The following is an 18,356-nucleotide window of genomic DNA, read 5'->3' as shown; positions in this document are numbered from 1 at the left end:
ATAAAAACTCTTGGCAAAGTAAGAATAGAATGGAGAGTCCATAATATGACAAAAAATACCCACAAAAACCTACAGCAAATATCGTACTTAATTGTGAAATACTGAAAGCTTTTCTTGAGATCAAGAATGAGGTAAAGATGATCACTATCACCACTTATATTTAATTTTGTACTAGAATTCATAGATAATGTAATAAGGCAAGAAAAAGAAACAAAAAAATATAAGTTTTGAAATGTAGAAATGGTGTTTTGTTTATAACCACCCCTTCTCCATCAATGTACAGGTGAACTATTATAATTAATGAATACATTTATCAAGGTCTCTAAACCTAGGCAGTACCCCCAAATCCATCATATCCCTATATACCAGCCACAAATATATTAAAAAACAAAATTTAAAAATACCAATTAAAATAGCATTAAGCCATCAAATACCCAGGGAAAAAAATCTAACAAAATATATGCAAGATTGTTATATAGGAAACTATAAATATTTCTGAGAGAAATGAAAGAAGACCTAAATCAATGGAGGGACACACCATGCTTATGGACTGAAGAATAATATTCTAAAAAGGCAGATTCTTCCTAAATTGATCTATATATTCAATTCTGATAAAAATCCCAGCATAAAGTTTTGTGGAAATTAAAAAGCTGCATCTTAAATTTACATGGAGATGCAAAGGGTTAAGAATAGCCGTGACAGGACGCCTAGGTGGCTCAGTCGGTTAAGTGTCTGCCTTCGGCTTAGGTCATGATCACAGGGTCCTGGGATTGAGCCCCGCATTGGGTTCCCTGCTCAGTGGGAAGCCTGCTTCTCCCTCTCCCTCTCCCCCTGCTTGTGTTCCCTCACTCGCTGTGTCTCTCTCTCTCTGTCAAATAAATAAAAATTAAAAAATCTAAAAGGGGGCGCCTGGGTGGCTCAGTTGGTTAAGCAACTGCCTCCGACTCAGGTCATGATCCTGGAGTCCCGGGATCGAGTCCCGCATCGGGCTCCCTGCTCAGCAGGGAGTCTGCTTCTCCTTCTGACCCTCCCCCTTCTCATGTGCTCTCTCTCATTCTCTCTCTCTTTCAAAGAAATAAATAAAATCTTAAAAAAAAAAAATCTAAAAGAATAGCCGTGACAATCTTGAAGGAAAAAAAAAGGGGAAGACTTATACTACCAGATCTCCAACAGTCATTGTAAGACTAGAATAATTCATTAATAATTAAATAATTTTATGTTATTATCAGTGTTAATTGTACTGTTGTTATTATTCTTTTTTTGAACATACTTTAAGCCTAATCTATGTTTGAGGCATAAGAGAGAAAAGAACACTTTGTGTTTCTCATGTCAATTCTCTTTTGGCTTAATTTTTTTTATAGAACCTCTTCTTGCAGTTATGAAACATATTGCCTTTTGGAAACGTGTATGAAATATACATGTATTTTTTCACAAATAATGATCCTTGTCCACTCACAACTTCCATTCAAGAGGTAACCATTTTTATGGTAATCATTGCCTTATTTTCTTCTACAGTTTTAACACCTCAGGATGCTCCCCACTGGCAATATAGTTTATTATTGCCTATTTTTGGACTTCAGATAAATGAAATTATAGAAGCCACCTTCCAAAATGGCCCTAATGATCCTGATCTCCTGGGAGTTTCTTTCTACATCGAATCAGGATGGTTTGTGTGACTGACTTCTGAGGCTGTCATAAAAGGTTATTGCAGTTTTTGCCAATTCTCTTGGATTGTTCATTTTTGAGGGAGCATGAGGAAACTCAAGCAGCCCTGTGAAGGGCCTCATGTGGACAGGAACAGGGCCTCCCATCAACAGCCAGCCTTGTGGTTGAGCCACCTTAGAAGTGGGTCCCCCAGCCCAGCTCAAGCTTTCAGATGACTTCAGCCCCAAGAGACATTTGACTGTAACCTCATGAGCAACTCTGAGCCAGAATTGCTCTAAAGTACTCCCAAATATCTAACTCATGGAACCCATGAGCAATAATAAATGATTTCTGTTGTATTAAAAAAAGACAATGAAATAATGATAAAAGGATGTGCATATAAATCATTGCAGTGGAGTTCAGAAACAAATATAAACAGATTCTGGATTTATGACAAATATATTCATCAGCTTGGGTTACCATAACCAAACACCATGGCCTAGGTGGCTCGAACAACCAAAATTTATTTTCTCACAATTCTGGAGAATGCAAGTCCAAGATCAACATCATTAGGCTTGGTATCTGGTAAAAACTCTCTGTGGGTTACTGATGGTTACCTTCTCTGGGTTCTCATGTGGCGGAGAGAGATAGCAACTCTCTGCTGTCTCTTCCCAGAGGGACACTAGTCCCATTATATAAGGACCCTACCCTCATGTGCATTATTGAGGAAAAAGATCCTTGTCTCAAAAAATATTGAGTCCTTGACTTGGAGACCTAGATTTTGAAAAATTTTCTTTAATTTTAACTCTTCCTGATATAGGTAACTAAACCCTAAAATACAATTTTAACATTATCCCCCCATATCTAGTCTGTTTATAGACTATTCAAAATCAACTACTTAAATCAACTATTTAAAATCTCATCATTCTTTATTATTAAGGCATTATCATCTATTTACATGAAATATATCACAGTGAGACCTGAAAGTTGAGTTACAGTATAAGACATAAACATCTCCCAGAGTGGTCTGCTTGAGAGCAGCTTTTGATATGATGTAAGTAGAGAGAAATGAAGTGGTACCAGGTGAGTGACAAAAGTAGGATATTCAATATTTTACCACAGTGGTTGCTTTGCCTCCCAGGGGACAATTCAGAATATCTGGAGATATTTTGGTTGCTGCAACTGGGAGAGAGCAAGTTACCGGCATATAGGGAGTAGAGGCCAACCATGCTGCTAAACATCCTACAATGCATGGGACAGCCCCACAACAAGGAATTATCTGGCTGAAAATGTCAGTAGTGCCATGGTTGAGAAAGCAGGCTCTACGGTGATGACAGCTCTGTGTGTGGGACACCTCTTGTCCATCTCTCTGGATCCTTTTGGTCACACCTCTTAATCCAGTGATTGCTGTGGTCCTTTGACAGCTTGGGCATGTGCATTCTGAAAGGGCCTTGCCTCACACTTATGGCATGTGTCTGTAGCTCCTTGCTGTAGGCTTCTTTGATGTGGCAGTATATGCATCATGTAAATCCTTTTGGCACTTACACCTGTGCAAACCGGAAGTGTAGAGGAATTGACACACTGGGTCAGTGGAGCATGAAAGTTGATGAATAAACTCTTCCTTCTTTTGTCCCCTGGGTGAATAGCTAGAATATGTATTTCATAAACTCCAAAGAATTTTTTTTTTATGATCGAACACCACTTTCCCTTAGAAACACATCATTATATTGGCTCTTCTTCCTCCCCAGGTTCTTTTCCTGTGCCCTTCAGTCCTTCTTGCTGGAATCACATACCCAGTAAACCACCTGCATGCATATCTTTGTCTCAGAGTCTGTTTTCTGGGAAACTCATGATAAATATCATGTATATGGAGGTCCGCAGTGAAAGATAAGGCATTAATGGAAAACTTTATGGACATTCATGTTTGTCCCTTTAAAGTGAAGCATAAATATATAATAAAGAGTAAGAAGAGGGTACCAGATTCATGGTGGTGCACATATTGGAGAGCTCAGAAAGGGCCATTTCTAAAATTGTCCCATCAGTCAAAGAATTTTCTAAACCTCTTGTGGTAATGGCAAGGGACAACAGTGGTGGCCATACAGAAGGATAAAAAGGGAAGAAATTAAGTCAGGACTTTAAGAAAAAAAGGAAAGGAAAAAGAATATCCTCTGGCTGCCCTCCTTTAAATGAATCTTGTTATTTTGACAGATTTAGAATCCTAGAATTTTAGTTAGAAGGGACCTCAGAGAGTTAAATTTTCTTCTTTTACAGATGAGGAAATAAGGCTGGAGAAGCTAAACAACCTTCTCAAGGTCACCGAGTTGCATTAATGGCAGAGCCAGGGCCAGAACTCACTTCTGAACTGGGGACACCATCTAAACATGGATTCTAAGTCACATACCCTTGATCCGTGACACAGCCTGGAACTAGGGGTATGACCTAGTTAGGATTCCAGAAAACCCTGTCCCTAGGTCAACAAGGAGCTAAGATGCTAACAGGAAATAAGAGGAAATGTCCCCTGTATTTTCCCTTGCTTGTAGAGGGTGGCTGTGTTTCTGGGATTAGCCTAGACCTGACTGAACTGTTTGCTATTAATTATTTGAAGGTATAAATAAAGTTTGGTTAAGAGAGAAGTGATGGTGAAGTTGGGCAATTCTTGTTATTCTAGGGACATTCCCAATGCTGACTTCTCAAAGTTTCTGTTAAATTGAGAAGACTTAGTTCATGGACTTGGCCAAGGCGAGTGGAAATAACGATCACATTCTGTTCTGGGGCTTTTCACTGGTGTTTCCCACTAAAGCAACTTTGTTCTGAGTGATTACCCAAGATGGTATCCTTGGCTTCCTCCCCTAGGCGCCCCCCCCCCCCCCACCTTGGGCATCCAACCACCCAAGGTGCACCTGGTAAGGATTCTGCTTTTTCTGTTCCTTATGCTGAGGTCCAAAGTCAGACATTTCATTCTAGTGAACCAGACATGGTCTCTACCTTAACTGGCTCTCAGTCTGCTGGAGGAGACAGACATTAAAAAGAAATCTCAGTCCAGTCTGGTGATGATCAAGTCCAGAGTGTCGTGTGATCTGACCAGGTTTGGGGGCAAGAAAGTCCTCCCTAGGATGAGGTTTAAGGTAAGATAATGAAGGGGCAGTAGGACTGAATCAGTCAAGGATTTTGAGGTTGTGGGTGAGGATGCAGCACATGGGAAGGCTCAGAGTAGAGAGAGAACCTCAAGGAAAGTAAAACAAACCAGAGCCCAGAGAGTGGACAAACTGAGAGGCTGGTCTGGCCATTGAGGTCATGCTGAGGAGTTCCAACTTCTTGAGGGCAGCGGATGCCACTGAAGGGTTTTGTGCAGGTGAGAGCTGTGATCAGACTTGTGTTTCAGAGGACTTTCTCACATCCAGAGTGGAGGGAATGAACTGGACAGGAATGAGACAGAAGGCCTCCTGGAGACTGGGCAAGAGGTGTTGGTGGCTTCATTGGAATGGACAGCAGTAAACTCCATAAAGATGGGCACTTAGAACAGTTCCTGGTACATAATTAGACTTGGTAAATATTTATTTATTGAATGACTGAATGCATGCATGCATGAATGAATTGAATGAATGTAGGTATATTATAAAAAGATTTGGGAGAACCTGGTGAATAATCAGAATGTGGGAGGTGGGAAGGAGGGAAGAAGCAGGAAAGATGCTAGATTTCTGCTAGCAGGTAGCTGCATGGATGGTAGGGGCAGAAACTGAGAGGGGAAACACAGGAAAGGGCAGGTTATGGGGAGGGGTGTGTATGCAGTTTGGGGCATGATGGGTTTAGATGCTGGGAGGCAGTTGGAAATAATATCTCAGGAGAGGTAGCTATGTTGATTTGGAAACCTTCGCCTTATGGTTGGTAACTGGAGTCACAGGAGTACATAGCTGAAATGGACCAAAGGGAATGTGTAGAGAGAAGACTCTGAAAGATTTCCAGTTGGTGTGGCCCTCTTCCACCTTTCCTATAGCTGGGCACTTTTGGCATGTGATGTCTCTCATGCCAAAACATTTCCGAGTGAGGATCATCATGGGACCCTTTCAGAGAATCCCTCAACCATTCGTTGCTCTCATTCAAGAAATCTCAATGAGTAGTTCAAGTTGGGAAGGTGAAGTGGGAAGTAAATTACTGTTGGCGGTATTCCAGCAGGTTCATCTTGGTTCTCTTAACAGGTTTATTTGAGTGAAGTTCTTCCTACTCTTCAACCTACTGAACTTGAACTTCAACCTACTCTTCAACCTACTGCACTCAGGTGCCCCTTTGACTCCCAGTCTCTAACCTGTTAATTCACCTCCCCTAGGATGGCAGTCCCGGCACGGTATGCTGCTTGTCTGGACTGCCCCAAATGCCAAGAGGTGGGACTTGGCTGGCTAGTCAGTCACGATGGGGCTACTTATGCTCCTTTTCAGTGGCACTGTTTCTATTCCTCTCTGTGGTCATCAAGAATACCTGGCTCCTGTGGCCTCTGGGTGGTGATAGAGCTGTGGGAGCAGGCCTGGCTTTTCCATGATCCTTTTCTATTGCACCTTGACATTTTACACTGGGGACATCCGTAGGAAGCTCCTTGAGGACTGGGATCTTATCTTTCTTGTTTGCTGGTGTATTTCCAGCTTCTAGTGTAGGGCCTGGCACAAAGTTGAGTAAATAAATGAATCCTTTGTCTACAATTAAAATTTCCCCTCTGGGGAGATTTGTTAACCACTCTGGGGCCCATTAAGTGTAATTAATGGAATAGCCAGACTTCAGAAGGGGAAATGAGCCTTTCAGATAAATAGGTGATGGGAATGCTTTTCTTGCTCTGGCTTCCTATGTAAAGCAGCTTGACCCTTTAGTCCTACAATGCTGCCATTTGTATTTCTTTGGAGATCATGCCCCTCTATGCGGGGCAGGGGCTTGGAATTTCTTTTCCAGCAGTGATGGATTTGCTGGCGCACATGTTTGACCTTGCTCCCTAATCACGTGCATCTTTTGGCTAGGTGCTAGGGCTCAGGGAGTGGACTTCAGCCATGTAGGAGAAAGGTCCAATGGAGAGCAAACCCATGATTTTGTATCATTGTCCCAAGGCATCTGGATTGATCACAGGGTCAGATCCAGGGCTCAGGAATGGGGGACAGGATTTTACTTGAGCTCCTTGTCTGTGTCAACCACTTGGTAAACATGAATTATTCAGTGTGTTAAGAGCAATATTGCTCTCCCATTGCCTTTTTATTCATTTCTGCTATTTTTTTTCTGTAGGACTTTGCAGGAAAAGGGTTGCCTTCTCTGTACTGGATGCATGGAGCAGACACCACAGGACTTTGTGGACCATGGATGTCTTTGTTCAGTCTGGTGGTGTTTATTGAGGATCAGTAGGTGTTGGTCAGCACACCTAGCCCTGGGGGCACATGGCTGCAGGCCTTGTCTTTCTGCCCAGTGTAGACAAAGCTCCTGGCAATGGAGGACCTGATTCTGGGCAAAAGAGAAATTTGCCTGATAATTAATAACCCAGTGGAAGTGCTCATGCGTCAGTGCTAATATGGGGTAGTAGAGCAGCACATCCCGGAGAGACTTCCTGTGGATTCTGTCTGTGGTCAAATTGGTGAAATATAGGGATGACTGTGTGGCTCAGTTGGTTAAACAGCTGCCTTCAGCTCAGGTCATGATCCCAGGGTCCTGGGATCGAGTCCCGCATCGGGCTCCCCACTCAGCAGGGAGCCTGCTTCTCCCTCTGCCTGCCACTCCCCCGTTTGTGCTCTCTCGCTCTCTCTGACAAATAAATAAATAAAATCTTTAAAAAAAATTGGTGAAATACAGCACATTCTATCTCCCTCTTTTAGGATTCCTAGTTCTACATTGGTGGAAGGGTCTATTATTGAACTTTGTTTAGCCCAGTGTTTTCGTACATATTTGACCATGGAAGTCCTTTTAAAAATAACACCCACTTAAGTATCTCCTGGGATTAGTATTCTGTGGAATGTGCTTTGGGAAATGTCGCATGGAGGTTTTCTTGACTCTTAAGTTCTACCATCTTCCTTCTTATTCCATTTTCTTAGGGTAAGTATGTAGGAAAGACAGATTCTCCACAGTGAGTACTGAGACATGGAGGTGAGATTGCCCAGGAGACTTAGAAGGGGTCCCTTCACTGGCAAATCAGGGAAATTATGGGGAGAAATTCAAGTTAATGGCAAGGAACTGTAGACATGTGTGCTTAGTAGTGTCTTGTTAAAGAATCCAAGTTCAGTATGGAATTCAAGAGAGAATTACTATCTTGAGACTTTTTGGGATCTTGTTTCATTTTCCTTCTTTGTTTGAATGTTGGGAAAATAAATGAGGAAGGGACCCTGAAAATAAAGCAAATTCACTGTTTGACTTTGACTACACAGTCCATTTTCTCAAAGAACTCTTTGGACTTTTCCCTGGTTGTCTTTGACTAGAAACACAGGGAGATGAACGGATGAAGGCAATTGGTTAAGTCTTCTTTTCATTTCTATTGTTGCTCCGTAGGTTCTGAACTTCATTTCCTTCCCTCTGTATCCATCCATCTGTCCATCCATCCATCTGTCCATTTATTTATTCAACATAGTTTAAGCACTGCTGTGTGCTAGGCGCTGAACACACAAAGGCGAAAGAGGCATGGAGCCTGCTCCCCTGTTTCTTATTGCGGCTCCTAGATGCAGGACGAGATTCCAGTCTTTCTGAATTCTGATCCATCCTGCTGGAGTAACATTGTTTAGCACGTCTCTGATCCTGTTATCTTCTACTAAGAAACATTCAGGAGCTCCCCATTACCTGTGGAATAAGGGTGAGCCCCTTCCATCCCCTTGCCAAACATCCTTCAAGGGATTCCTTGTTCAGGCCCCACTGGGCCCCCGTCTGATCTGCTCTTCTCTTCTTGCAGTCTTGGTTAATGGGGCAACCTCAGGACCCCTTGTCACCACTGAGCCCCACACCCTGGCTCCTGCTTTCCTTCTGTCCTTTCCCTCCTCCTCTCGAACTTGCTCCCCCTCCAAATCCTTCAGGACCCTACTCAAAAACTGTGCTTTCTGGGCCTCTAACAGGTTTTGAACCTCTCTTACCACATTCTTCCTGTCATATAATGAGGCACACAGTTTTCTTTCTGTTCTTGGGAGCAGGGTTATGTCTTATTTAACTGAGCATTCTTGACCAGTTGCCTAGTGCAGAGACCTGCATGCAGATGTTTAATTCATCCTGGAGTCACGTGTTTTACATATATACACACACATATGCTCACAGATATATGTATCACACATATATACAAAATTAAAAATTGGCTAGAAAAGTTCCATTAGAATTAAAAATTACTTAAATTCTATAATTTTGCTGTCATTTTATGTAATATGTGCTCATTCCTTTTAATTACTGGAACCAAATTTTAGTTTTTGTAGAGAGATTTTGATTTTTTTTAAACTTTATTTTATTTTAAAGATTTTATTTATTTACTTGAGAGAGAGTGAGTGAGAGAGAGAGAGCACAAGCTGGGGGAAGGGCAGAGGGAGAGGGAGGAGCAGACCTCCCCCTGAGCAGGGAGCCTGACATGGGACTTGATCCCAGGACCCTGGGATCATGACCTGAGCCGAAGGCAGACACTTAACGACTGAGCCACCCAGGTGCCCCACTATGATACTTTTTAAAAGAGCAAACTTCTCAGGCATTTAGGAAGATCCACCCATGTGTAGCTAGTTGATGTAATAATTACCAAGAATTCCCATCTATTAATTACAGAATATCTGGCAGTACAGTGATATATTTGGCAACACCTTGTCAACTATTAATTCAAGTTAAGTAATTTTTAAAAAGAATAACTGTAAGTGAAGCTTTTATTAAATGTAATGGCTTTACCCTTAAATAGTCTTGAGTTAGTGAAATTTAACCAATTAACTGGGTTGCTCTTTGTGTTCAATGATAGTGGTTCTGCAGATGTCATCCACGGGAGAGGATGTGATTCAGGAAACTGGAGCCTGGTCATCCGGGCCTCTCCAGAGTGCCTACAGCTGACCCCTCCCTTTTCTTGCGGCTCTAACTGCTGGTAATCCTAAGGCAGGTTCATTCACATGTAGGATGTGGCTGCTTTCTAGCATTTGATCCTCACCACAGCTATGGTGAGGGTGGGCATTACTGTCCCTCAAGCAGAGTGCCATACAACTAGAAGGGGCAGTATTAGTACTTTCACCGATGTCCTCTGCCTCTGTTTCCTGGCACTCCAGCCCGTTGTCTTTCAAATAATAGCGACTTAGTTTTGCAAAGCAGCATTTATCTGTTACCTCATTCATTCAAAAAAAAAAAAAAGTCACCCCCTTGAGACGGTAATAAATGGATCTGCCCGTTGCTTTGCATTTTCAGAGGTCCCTGGCTATATGCTATTCCCCCGCCTCCTTCAACTTCCACTGTTTTCTGTTTGCATCTAAAAGGCACTCTGAAGATAGAGTTGCTTCAGTATGCTCAGACAGTATTTTTTCCTGTCCACTCTTTGCTTGGCTGCCCTCAGCTTGCTCTACCTGTCTGCCCAGGGCTAGACTTCAGCAAAGCAGTGAGTGACCAGAGGCTTCTCCATACCATAGCCTCTCCCATAAATGCCCTCCACCTCTCGCATTGGAACCTTGTCCTTAGCCCTTCTCCCCACTCTGTGAAAACCACTCATTTTAAAGCATAAGTCATAATTGACAAATATGAATTTTCCACTTTTAGGGAATTTGTGTTTTAATGGGATATAAAAAAATTATGGCCAAACAAATTACTCTCTAATGGTAGAATTTAATTTTAGTGAGGAGTTGTGGCATAATTTTTGAAGGTAGGATATTTTTGGTGGCATCTGTGGAATTACAAATGTAAGTGGTTCCCTGCTTCACCCACATGGAAAATCAATCTTATCCATGTCTTGCTGTGATCCCTCTCCTTATTAAGAGAAAACTGGGAAAAGTATTGCTTGCCTGTGGGTAGAATGACTGTTTCCTGAGATCCAGGTATTATTGTCTCTGGCTCCCTGTTTAATGTTTAAGTGGCACTTGCTGGTGAAAGTTCAGACAGAATGTTTGCAGCAAATCCAAGTCTCATAGTCATAAAGAAATAAAGGCTTGCATTGTGAGCCTTTAAATTTTTTTGAAAATCAGTCAACAAATATTGATTGAATAACACTTCAGCTGTCTCCTCAAAGACATTTTGACCTTTTTGATTTCATTTTCTTTGTCTATTAGCATGTCATGGAGCTGTGTAAGTAGCAGAATCTTGTGAGAGCTTTTAGTCCTTTTTGCAGAGGGAAGTCTGTGTGGATGGCACATAATCTCATGCTTTTAGAAAGGCTCTGGTCTCTGAGATGTGATAGCCAAGAGCTTGGGCTCTGGAGTCTAGGCTTTGTGTGTACTGGCTCTGTGATTTGGAGTAAATTGCTTACCTTCTAAACTTCACTTTCCCCACCTGTACAGTGGGGATCAGTTAGTATTTGCCTGGGGGGCAGTGGTTGTGATTAAGATGAAATGATGGATTTGAAGAACTTTGCACTGTGCCTGCCACCATTAAATACTGAATAATGGCTAGCTATGATTATTTTCCTTTTGGCTCAGTGTTCCAAATTTCCTCTGGGTCTCCTTGTATGTTTAGTTCTAGAACATACAGAATTATACAGAAGCTTCTATAGGACTCTGTAGAGGCTTTTGAACTGGATTGCCTCAAAAGTTTTGGAGTTGAATTATTCCAAGAAGGGCTGCAAAGAAAGCAAACTTTAGCCCTAGTTTCTTGCCTGCCTTCCAGGCCATGTCTTTATCTGTGTTCTTAAATATAGCTACTCTGACAAATAGATTGACAGAGTGCTACCCGTGCTGCACTTTCCTTTCATGGTGTGGAGAACACCCAGGAATCACTTCAGACTGCCTTGCAACTTGTCTCAAATATAATTCAAATCTTGAAATGATTATCTAGATGTGTGCATTCCAGCAACTGTTGGAGGAGAGAAACATCACCAGCAAATACTTTCAGATTTTATCCTCAGTCTTGGACTCCTATGAAATTTACAAAGGGGTGGTAAATCTACAGTTTAAACCCTTGGGGTCCATTAAGACCCTGCTGATTTTCTTTGTGCTCTGGTCAGGTAAGCTAGTATGCATGTTCACAGTCAATTCAAGTGCCCCTAGAATGCCACCGACCAATGGCCATCCTTATTTTTGGACAAGTCACCAGATAAGGCAATTCTCAAACAACTTCAGCAAGGCATTCCAGAAATGCTTGATCTCATACTTCTCTGCATGATGATAAATAAATACAATTTTGATTTCATCTCAGAGTAATTAATCTGAACTTCTCCTTCTGGGATGTAAAATGGAGTAATGTTCTAGAGCTCTTTGAACATTAGATTGGAAAGAAAATGCCCTAAACATTTTGCTTAATTAAATCCTAAAGAGGTGGTACAAACTTTTCATGATTAATAGAAACATGCATATTTTGACTGATGCATATTTATATGATATTCTCATGTGAAAATTTTATCATGTTATACAAACCATTCACCTTGGGAATGTGACTTAATGCTGTAAATATTTTGCATTTGTTGTTGCATTGTTCATTATGAAAAATACGCAGGCTAATGGCTGTAAGGAAAAAATCTGTTATGCCAGTCTTCTTTGAGGTAATCTCAAGTCTCTAATGGCACAGGCTTTAGTCTAAATATAAGATAGGAAATCAGGTTCTCCCTAGTTCAAAGAAATATTTTTTTAAATAAATAAATATATATTTTTTACAACAGATCAAGTTAGAAAAGCTAAAATGCTGGGGCCTTCTATTTTGCCAATGTAAAGCATGCACATAATCACCGGGTTTCATATAAAAAAAAAATGTGGTTGTTGAAATGAACCTATCCCTTTGGTTTTAAGCACTTAAGAAAAACTCACTTTGCTAGGGGTGCAGTCATACACATTTAAGATGGGGCACCATCTCATGTCTAGGACCAGAATTTTGAGCTATGTTTTAGCTGAAAAATTAACTTAGATAATTATAGTTCTTAGTTTCTTAAATATAATGTGAATAAAAATGGCTTTTATAAGACTGGAGTACCTGAGATATCTGAAAATGTTTTCTCATCTTTGGAGCACTAGCTATTTGTAACAGTTCGATGACAGAAAAGGAGAAATCCGATGGAATTTTTCCAAAGTGTTTGCCTTTATGAAACAGAATTTTATGAGAAACGGATGGAAATACTGAATTATTTAACAAGACAGATGCTAACCACCATTCTAAGAGTTTTCCAACTGCCACATACAAAACAAAAGTGCACAATTTCTTTTGTCTCATCTTCCCACATTGTTACTTTATAGTATAAATGATTTATAAAAATAATCTCCCTTAGAATTCTACTTTTTGTTTCTCTGTTAAGTCTATTGTAAGAAAGTATCCTTGCCTCCTCTTAAAAAACTGACCAGCCAGTCAGCCTATGCTGATGGAGGGGAGCGTGAGGGAGATTGTGAGGGGCCTCTACCCAGCCTCCTTCTTTCCTGCCAGGCCATGTGCCCGCCTCCTTAGTGCTTTGTTCTCTACCCCTTTTCATCTCAATTTTAGCCCATTATAGTGGATTATTTTATTTTATCTTATTTATATCCATTAAAGATCTAGAAAGAAAAATTTTAGGTTTTGTTTCCCAAATGAGACAATTTAAGGGAAGGAACAAGGGGAACCTAATGGTTGTTCTAAAGTGGCTCCTTAGGAAGGGGGGGGTCTCCTTTTTGAACTCTCAGGCCAAATAATTTCCCCCATAAAAATTTCTTTTCCTTACAGATTTCACCAGAACATATTGCCACCGGATCATTTGGGAGAGTTCTGCTGTATCATCTTCTTTTTTAGGACTTTAAGATTTTAAAGCAGCTAATCAATTGGGAAGAATTGAAACTCATAGTTCAAATTAGCTTAGGAATGACAGATGATTATTTTTAAAATATACTATTTCTAATCTAATTAAGAAAAAAAAACTCCTTTATACTCTGAGGTAATTGTAGTTTGGTTCAATTTGCATGTCTATAACATTTCATGTCTATAGGCATTTCATGTAAAATGTCTATATGTAGACAGATGCCATATTACAAACCATATAAAATATAAATAAAGCTTTCTTTGACTAGAACAAATTATAAAATACAGTAATTGTATGACATTTGAATTCATGTTATGACTCCATTTAAAGAAAGTTATGTTACCAAAAATGTTTGATTAATATCAACGGTCATTTTTACACTGTCTCGTTTGGTAATTAACAATAGATCACATTATGTAATTTGTGGAAAAAAGTGGTCATTAAAATGACGATATTTATTCCATTAAGGTAAATAAAATGCTGCACATAGTTCTGAGTGATGATACTCAGGGGAAAAAGAGCCGTATCACTGCACTACAAATTAGTTTGCTTCTAATTTTGCAGGCTGATGACCGCACTGCCTCAAACCAAATCTTTTCCCTGGAAATGGAATGATTGCATGACAGACTCTATGAACCATGAATATGTCAACAACTCATGGACCAGGCCTTGCTTAGCAATTAGTCTTTGGGGGATTTTATTCAGAAATCAGACAACACTATACCAGAACTTATTGGGGATTTTGTGATTACCATTCATGTCTGGAGCATGAATCTGGGATAGTTAAAAAAAAAAAATCCATAAAGGAAGGAGAAATGTGGCTAATAGTGGCAATCAGTCAGATGTACACACATTGTCAATTGGGAGGACCAGAAAACTCAAGATATAGCAGAAGTCCCTAGGAGGCAGCAAGAAAATATTTTGTAGATTTCTAATTAAATTCTCCTTTTATTGCCCCCACCCCTACATGGACCAGTATTTCCCAGACTTCAGTCGTTTGAATATCACTGTCACATTTTTGTCATAACTTGTTATCATCTGCATTATGATTTACTCAATATATTTTATTATAAACTGACTCACTTTAAAAACCTCTCTTTGCTTTGAGCAGTAATATTTGTGATATCATGGGCTTGTTTTGCCAGTTAAATTTGTTTTCTTCTCTTGCAAAGGAAAAGAAATGCAGTATTTTAATTATTGAAATTATTTGCATACCACTTAACATCATTCTGTACATCTCCATGACATGGGTAGCGGGTCCTACAGGAGCTGCTAGGACTACCAGTCTAGCCAAGAATGATCTTTATTGCTGTGTGACCTCAGGTCTCACTGCTGAACCCTCCATTACCATCCCTCCATTTCGGCATTGGGGCATCACATTTGTGGGTTAGCACTTGGGTATCCCACTTAGTGTGGATCTCACAAGCTTTCAGTAGTACCTTTGAAGAAATGGGTCATTTTACAAGCTTCATGAGTACCGAGCCTGGTTTAACTAGGTAGAATATACATTTTTACCAGGCTAAGGAGCCCTGGGACCCCTCCTGGGTGTGCATTCATGCTCTGGATTTTAAGTAAATGATGTTTTTTGGAGACTTAAGAGCCAACCAAGGAAAAAAAAAAAAAAGAAAGCATTGAGTCTTCCTTTCAGGAGCTGGCTGTCCTACAGAGGTCAGAAAGTGGTGAGGTGCAGAAATTAAAATTGGACCTCAAGTAGCTCTGTCAGGCTCAGGGTGTGTCTAAGTTTGAAGGGATGTTTGCTTCTGATATGAACATTTTTCTTATACTTTTATTATAGAAGATGATGTGTCAAATGTACAAATAATGTGTGCCTGGTGCCAGAAAGTGGGAATCAAGCGCTATTCCCTGAGTATGGGAAGTGAGGTGAAAAGCTTCTGCAGCGAGAAGTGCTTTGCGGCCTGCCGACGAGCCTACTTCAAGAGAAATAAGGTAAGAGCACGTAGAGAGAGGCGGCTGTGCAGGCCTCCCTAGACCATGTGCGCATGTGCCTCCTAGCTTCTAGCTGAAAACACTGTGCACATTTTACTTTTATTTTTTCTGTTTTGTCTGTTCTCCTTCTCTGTCATACTTAACCTTTCGGAATGAGGAATCCCCTTCTAAGTGTAACCTGTTCTTCCGTTTCTCTGTCTTGATGTTTGAATTCTGAGAGGGTGAATGAGAACCGGATAAGGAGGGACACGGTGATTACAGCTGAGTGACATCCAAAGTGACAGTGTCTCTCCAGCAGTAGAGTGTATAGACTAGAGTCCACGGAAGATAAGTGGTAGAGATTTCTTAAAGAGGCCGAGGAGCGAGCCACGGAAGTGTGGCCAGAAAGCTTTAGTCCACACAATTTAATATTTGTTCCCAACGGGAATATTGCTCTGGCTCTTTACAACCTGATCCACAAATTCTAATCAAGAACCACAAATTCTAATCAAGAAGGTCAAGTCTCTCTTGACGCCTTATGTGCAAGTTGACTGATATTGAGAAAAGGTGAAATAATGAATACCTGAACCAACATTGCTCACACAGCCAGGCGTTGGTGAGCAGCATGGTGGGTGAACACAGGAACAGCCATAGTTAATCAGTTTTTGTTTTGTTTTGTTTTGTTTTAAGACACCTCAGATCTGAAATGTCCTTTTAGAATAGTATTAGCCACCATTGATGAGAAATGGAATGCATGATGTTTTTAACATCACACACACACATACACGCACAGCTAGTTCCTTAATCTTTAAAGAACCGCTGTAGCATTTTGCCACCAATTACTGAAGTAAATTGCTAGTTCTTGATTATTTTCCATTGATCTGTAAAGCTTCCTTAATTCATAAAATTGTCCACATTTTGCTAAGCATTTCCATTTCCTAATACAAGATCGAAATTTGTCTTTTCTTGAAGCAAACAATTTTATTATTATTTTTTTAAGTCTGATATTTGCAATCCTGAAATGCTAATCTCGGGTTCACTGCATTGCAAGAAGCACTGTTGCAGCAAATTATCTCCTGCAAATTTGGGTCACATCATTCTGCCAAAAAACATAATGCTGAAAGAATTAGGCTGCAGGATTCAGCGGGGTGGAATTTTAGTAGCAGTCTCTAAGAATTAGGCTCATAATCTTCACTGAACAGGGAGGCAAGTAAGGAAATTGTTTGGAATTCTTTTGGGACAGTCAACAGTCGGGTTCATTTTCCCTCAGGAGGGGCCAGTGAGACTCCAGAGGAGGGCGGTTAGAGCAATGCATGGGAGACACGTTTTGTTTTAATATAGGAGGATTAAAATGATCTCTAAGACCCTGGGGCTCCCATTTTGAACGCTGAGCACTGGGGTAACAATCACAGGAGTGGACCCAGTGCTTTCATCTTCAAAGCCCTACTTACCACAACAAAATATTTTGCATTCCATCCCAGAAGATGGCCAGAGAACAGGGGTTTTTGTCTTTTTATGGTTCTGAAGGATTATGGGTCTGAATCTTGATGGATGGCCTGTAGTGAGGAAAATCAAGCAAGATGAATTTGTCAGAATCCTGGTGATACATGTCATCTTTTGCAAAATGATTTTACTTGAGTAATCCTCTGAAACAGCCCAGAATACCATATTTATATATATAATATCATATATAAAAATTTATATCATTATAAATAACATGTAATATTACATCATTATAAAGTTTAAGGTCAAACTGAATTTAAACATCCATAGCATGCAGTTTTAAAAGATGGATAAATGGAGCCAAGATAAGAATTAGTATTTGGAGTACTTATGGCAGTAAAATCAGCGGGGAGGGGTGGGGGGAGGACCATTACCTTTCACTTCCTGCAGGGAGTTATTGGGATAGGTCTTTGAACATCCTGCAAAAGCTGGGAGTCACAGTGGCTTGAAGTTTAGCCAGTGTCTTTGACAGCTGATCCCAGCAGCCCATTAGTGTACATACAATACCTGTCTTCTCTGTGATCTTCATGCTTATTTATGTATTCCAAAGCTCTGCCACACTATACCTTCTCATTTTTCAAATAGGGGAATAAACTGGTCACATCGCTTGCTGGATTCTTTTTTTTTTTTTTTTAATTTTAAGAGTGTTATCTCTGCAACAATATCCTATTGTATTACAATAAACATGTACAGCTGCTGCATTTCTGTTAACTGATAGGATTTTGTGGTCATTTCATTTAGGGCTTGGGTTTCCTAATGGATTGTATTCGATACCAGTCTCCATCCTGCCATTTCTAAGAACTGCTGTAATAAGCCCCAGGGTGTTCCCCACTGAAGACAGTTGCAAATAGCTACTTTTCTTGTGTCATTTAACCAAGTCTTTAGTCCTCATTATTAAAATTGTGGACTTTTTTAATCTTAGGAAAAGGGCAAAAATCTTCCCATTCTGTCATAAAAGATTTTCTGGCTAAATTCTGCACTAAATTTTAGATATTCAGAAGGGGATGGAAAACAGTGAATAATGTGTGTGTAGAAGAGAAATTTGCCCTAGGTATAATGTAGATTTTAAAAAACATGTAAAGTTAACTATGCTGTAAATTATGCTTTATAATGACAGCCCGCTTCTTGGTGGATAGCATGCTGGGATCTAAAAATGGTCTCTAAGTTGAACCCAAATTGCATGCATAACTTTACAAAGAAAAATCCTAGTAGAAAAGGTAGCTAATTAGGAGCCGTATTCAGCTGACCTCTGTTTTGTGTCTGAGCAACACCTGCATTTATGAATGTAAATTGGACAGCTGTGCTATCCTCTTCACAAATGCTTGGGTATGGAGGCAGGAATTGATTTGCTGCTAAAAACAAGGACAAAAATAGCCTAACTCTGAAAATGAAGGCCCACTGAAAATTGGCTTTTTAAATTTCATTTGCT

General features: G+C 40.3%; 1 protein-coding gene across 1 annotated transcript in view; it reads left to right on the top strand.

Moving 5' to 3' along the window:
- SOBP (sine oculis binding protein homolog) overlaps window positions 1–18,356 on the top strand; it is a 139,130-nt gene that overhangs the window by 24,638 nt on the left and 96,136 nt on the right. Inside the window, exon 4 of the mRNA XM_028104245.2 lies at window positions 15,294–15,445. Within this exon, the coding sequence (XP_027960046.1) occupies window positions 15,294–15,445 (152 nt within the window). The remainder of the gene's footprint in view (window positions 1–15,293; window positions 15,446–18,356) is intronic.

This window comes from Eumetopias jubatus, unplaced genomic scaffold (genome assembly GCF_037043125.1).
Source record: "Eumetopias jubatus isolate StellerSeaLion01/CBP00866 unplaced genomic scaffold, mEumJub1_p1.0 scaffold_6, whole genome shotgun sequence".
Taxonomy (NCBI): Eukaryota; Metazoa; Chordata; class Mammalia; order Carnivora; family Otariidae; genus Eumetopias; species Eumetopias jubatus.
Note: the sequence above shows the minus strand (reverse complement) of the source record. Positions and strands in the feature narration are given on the sequence as shown.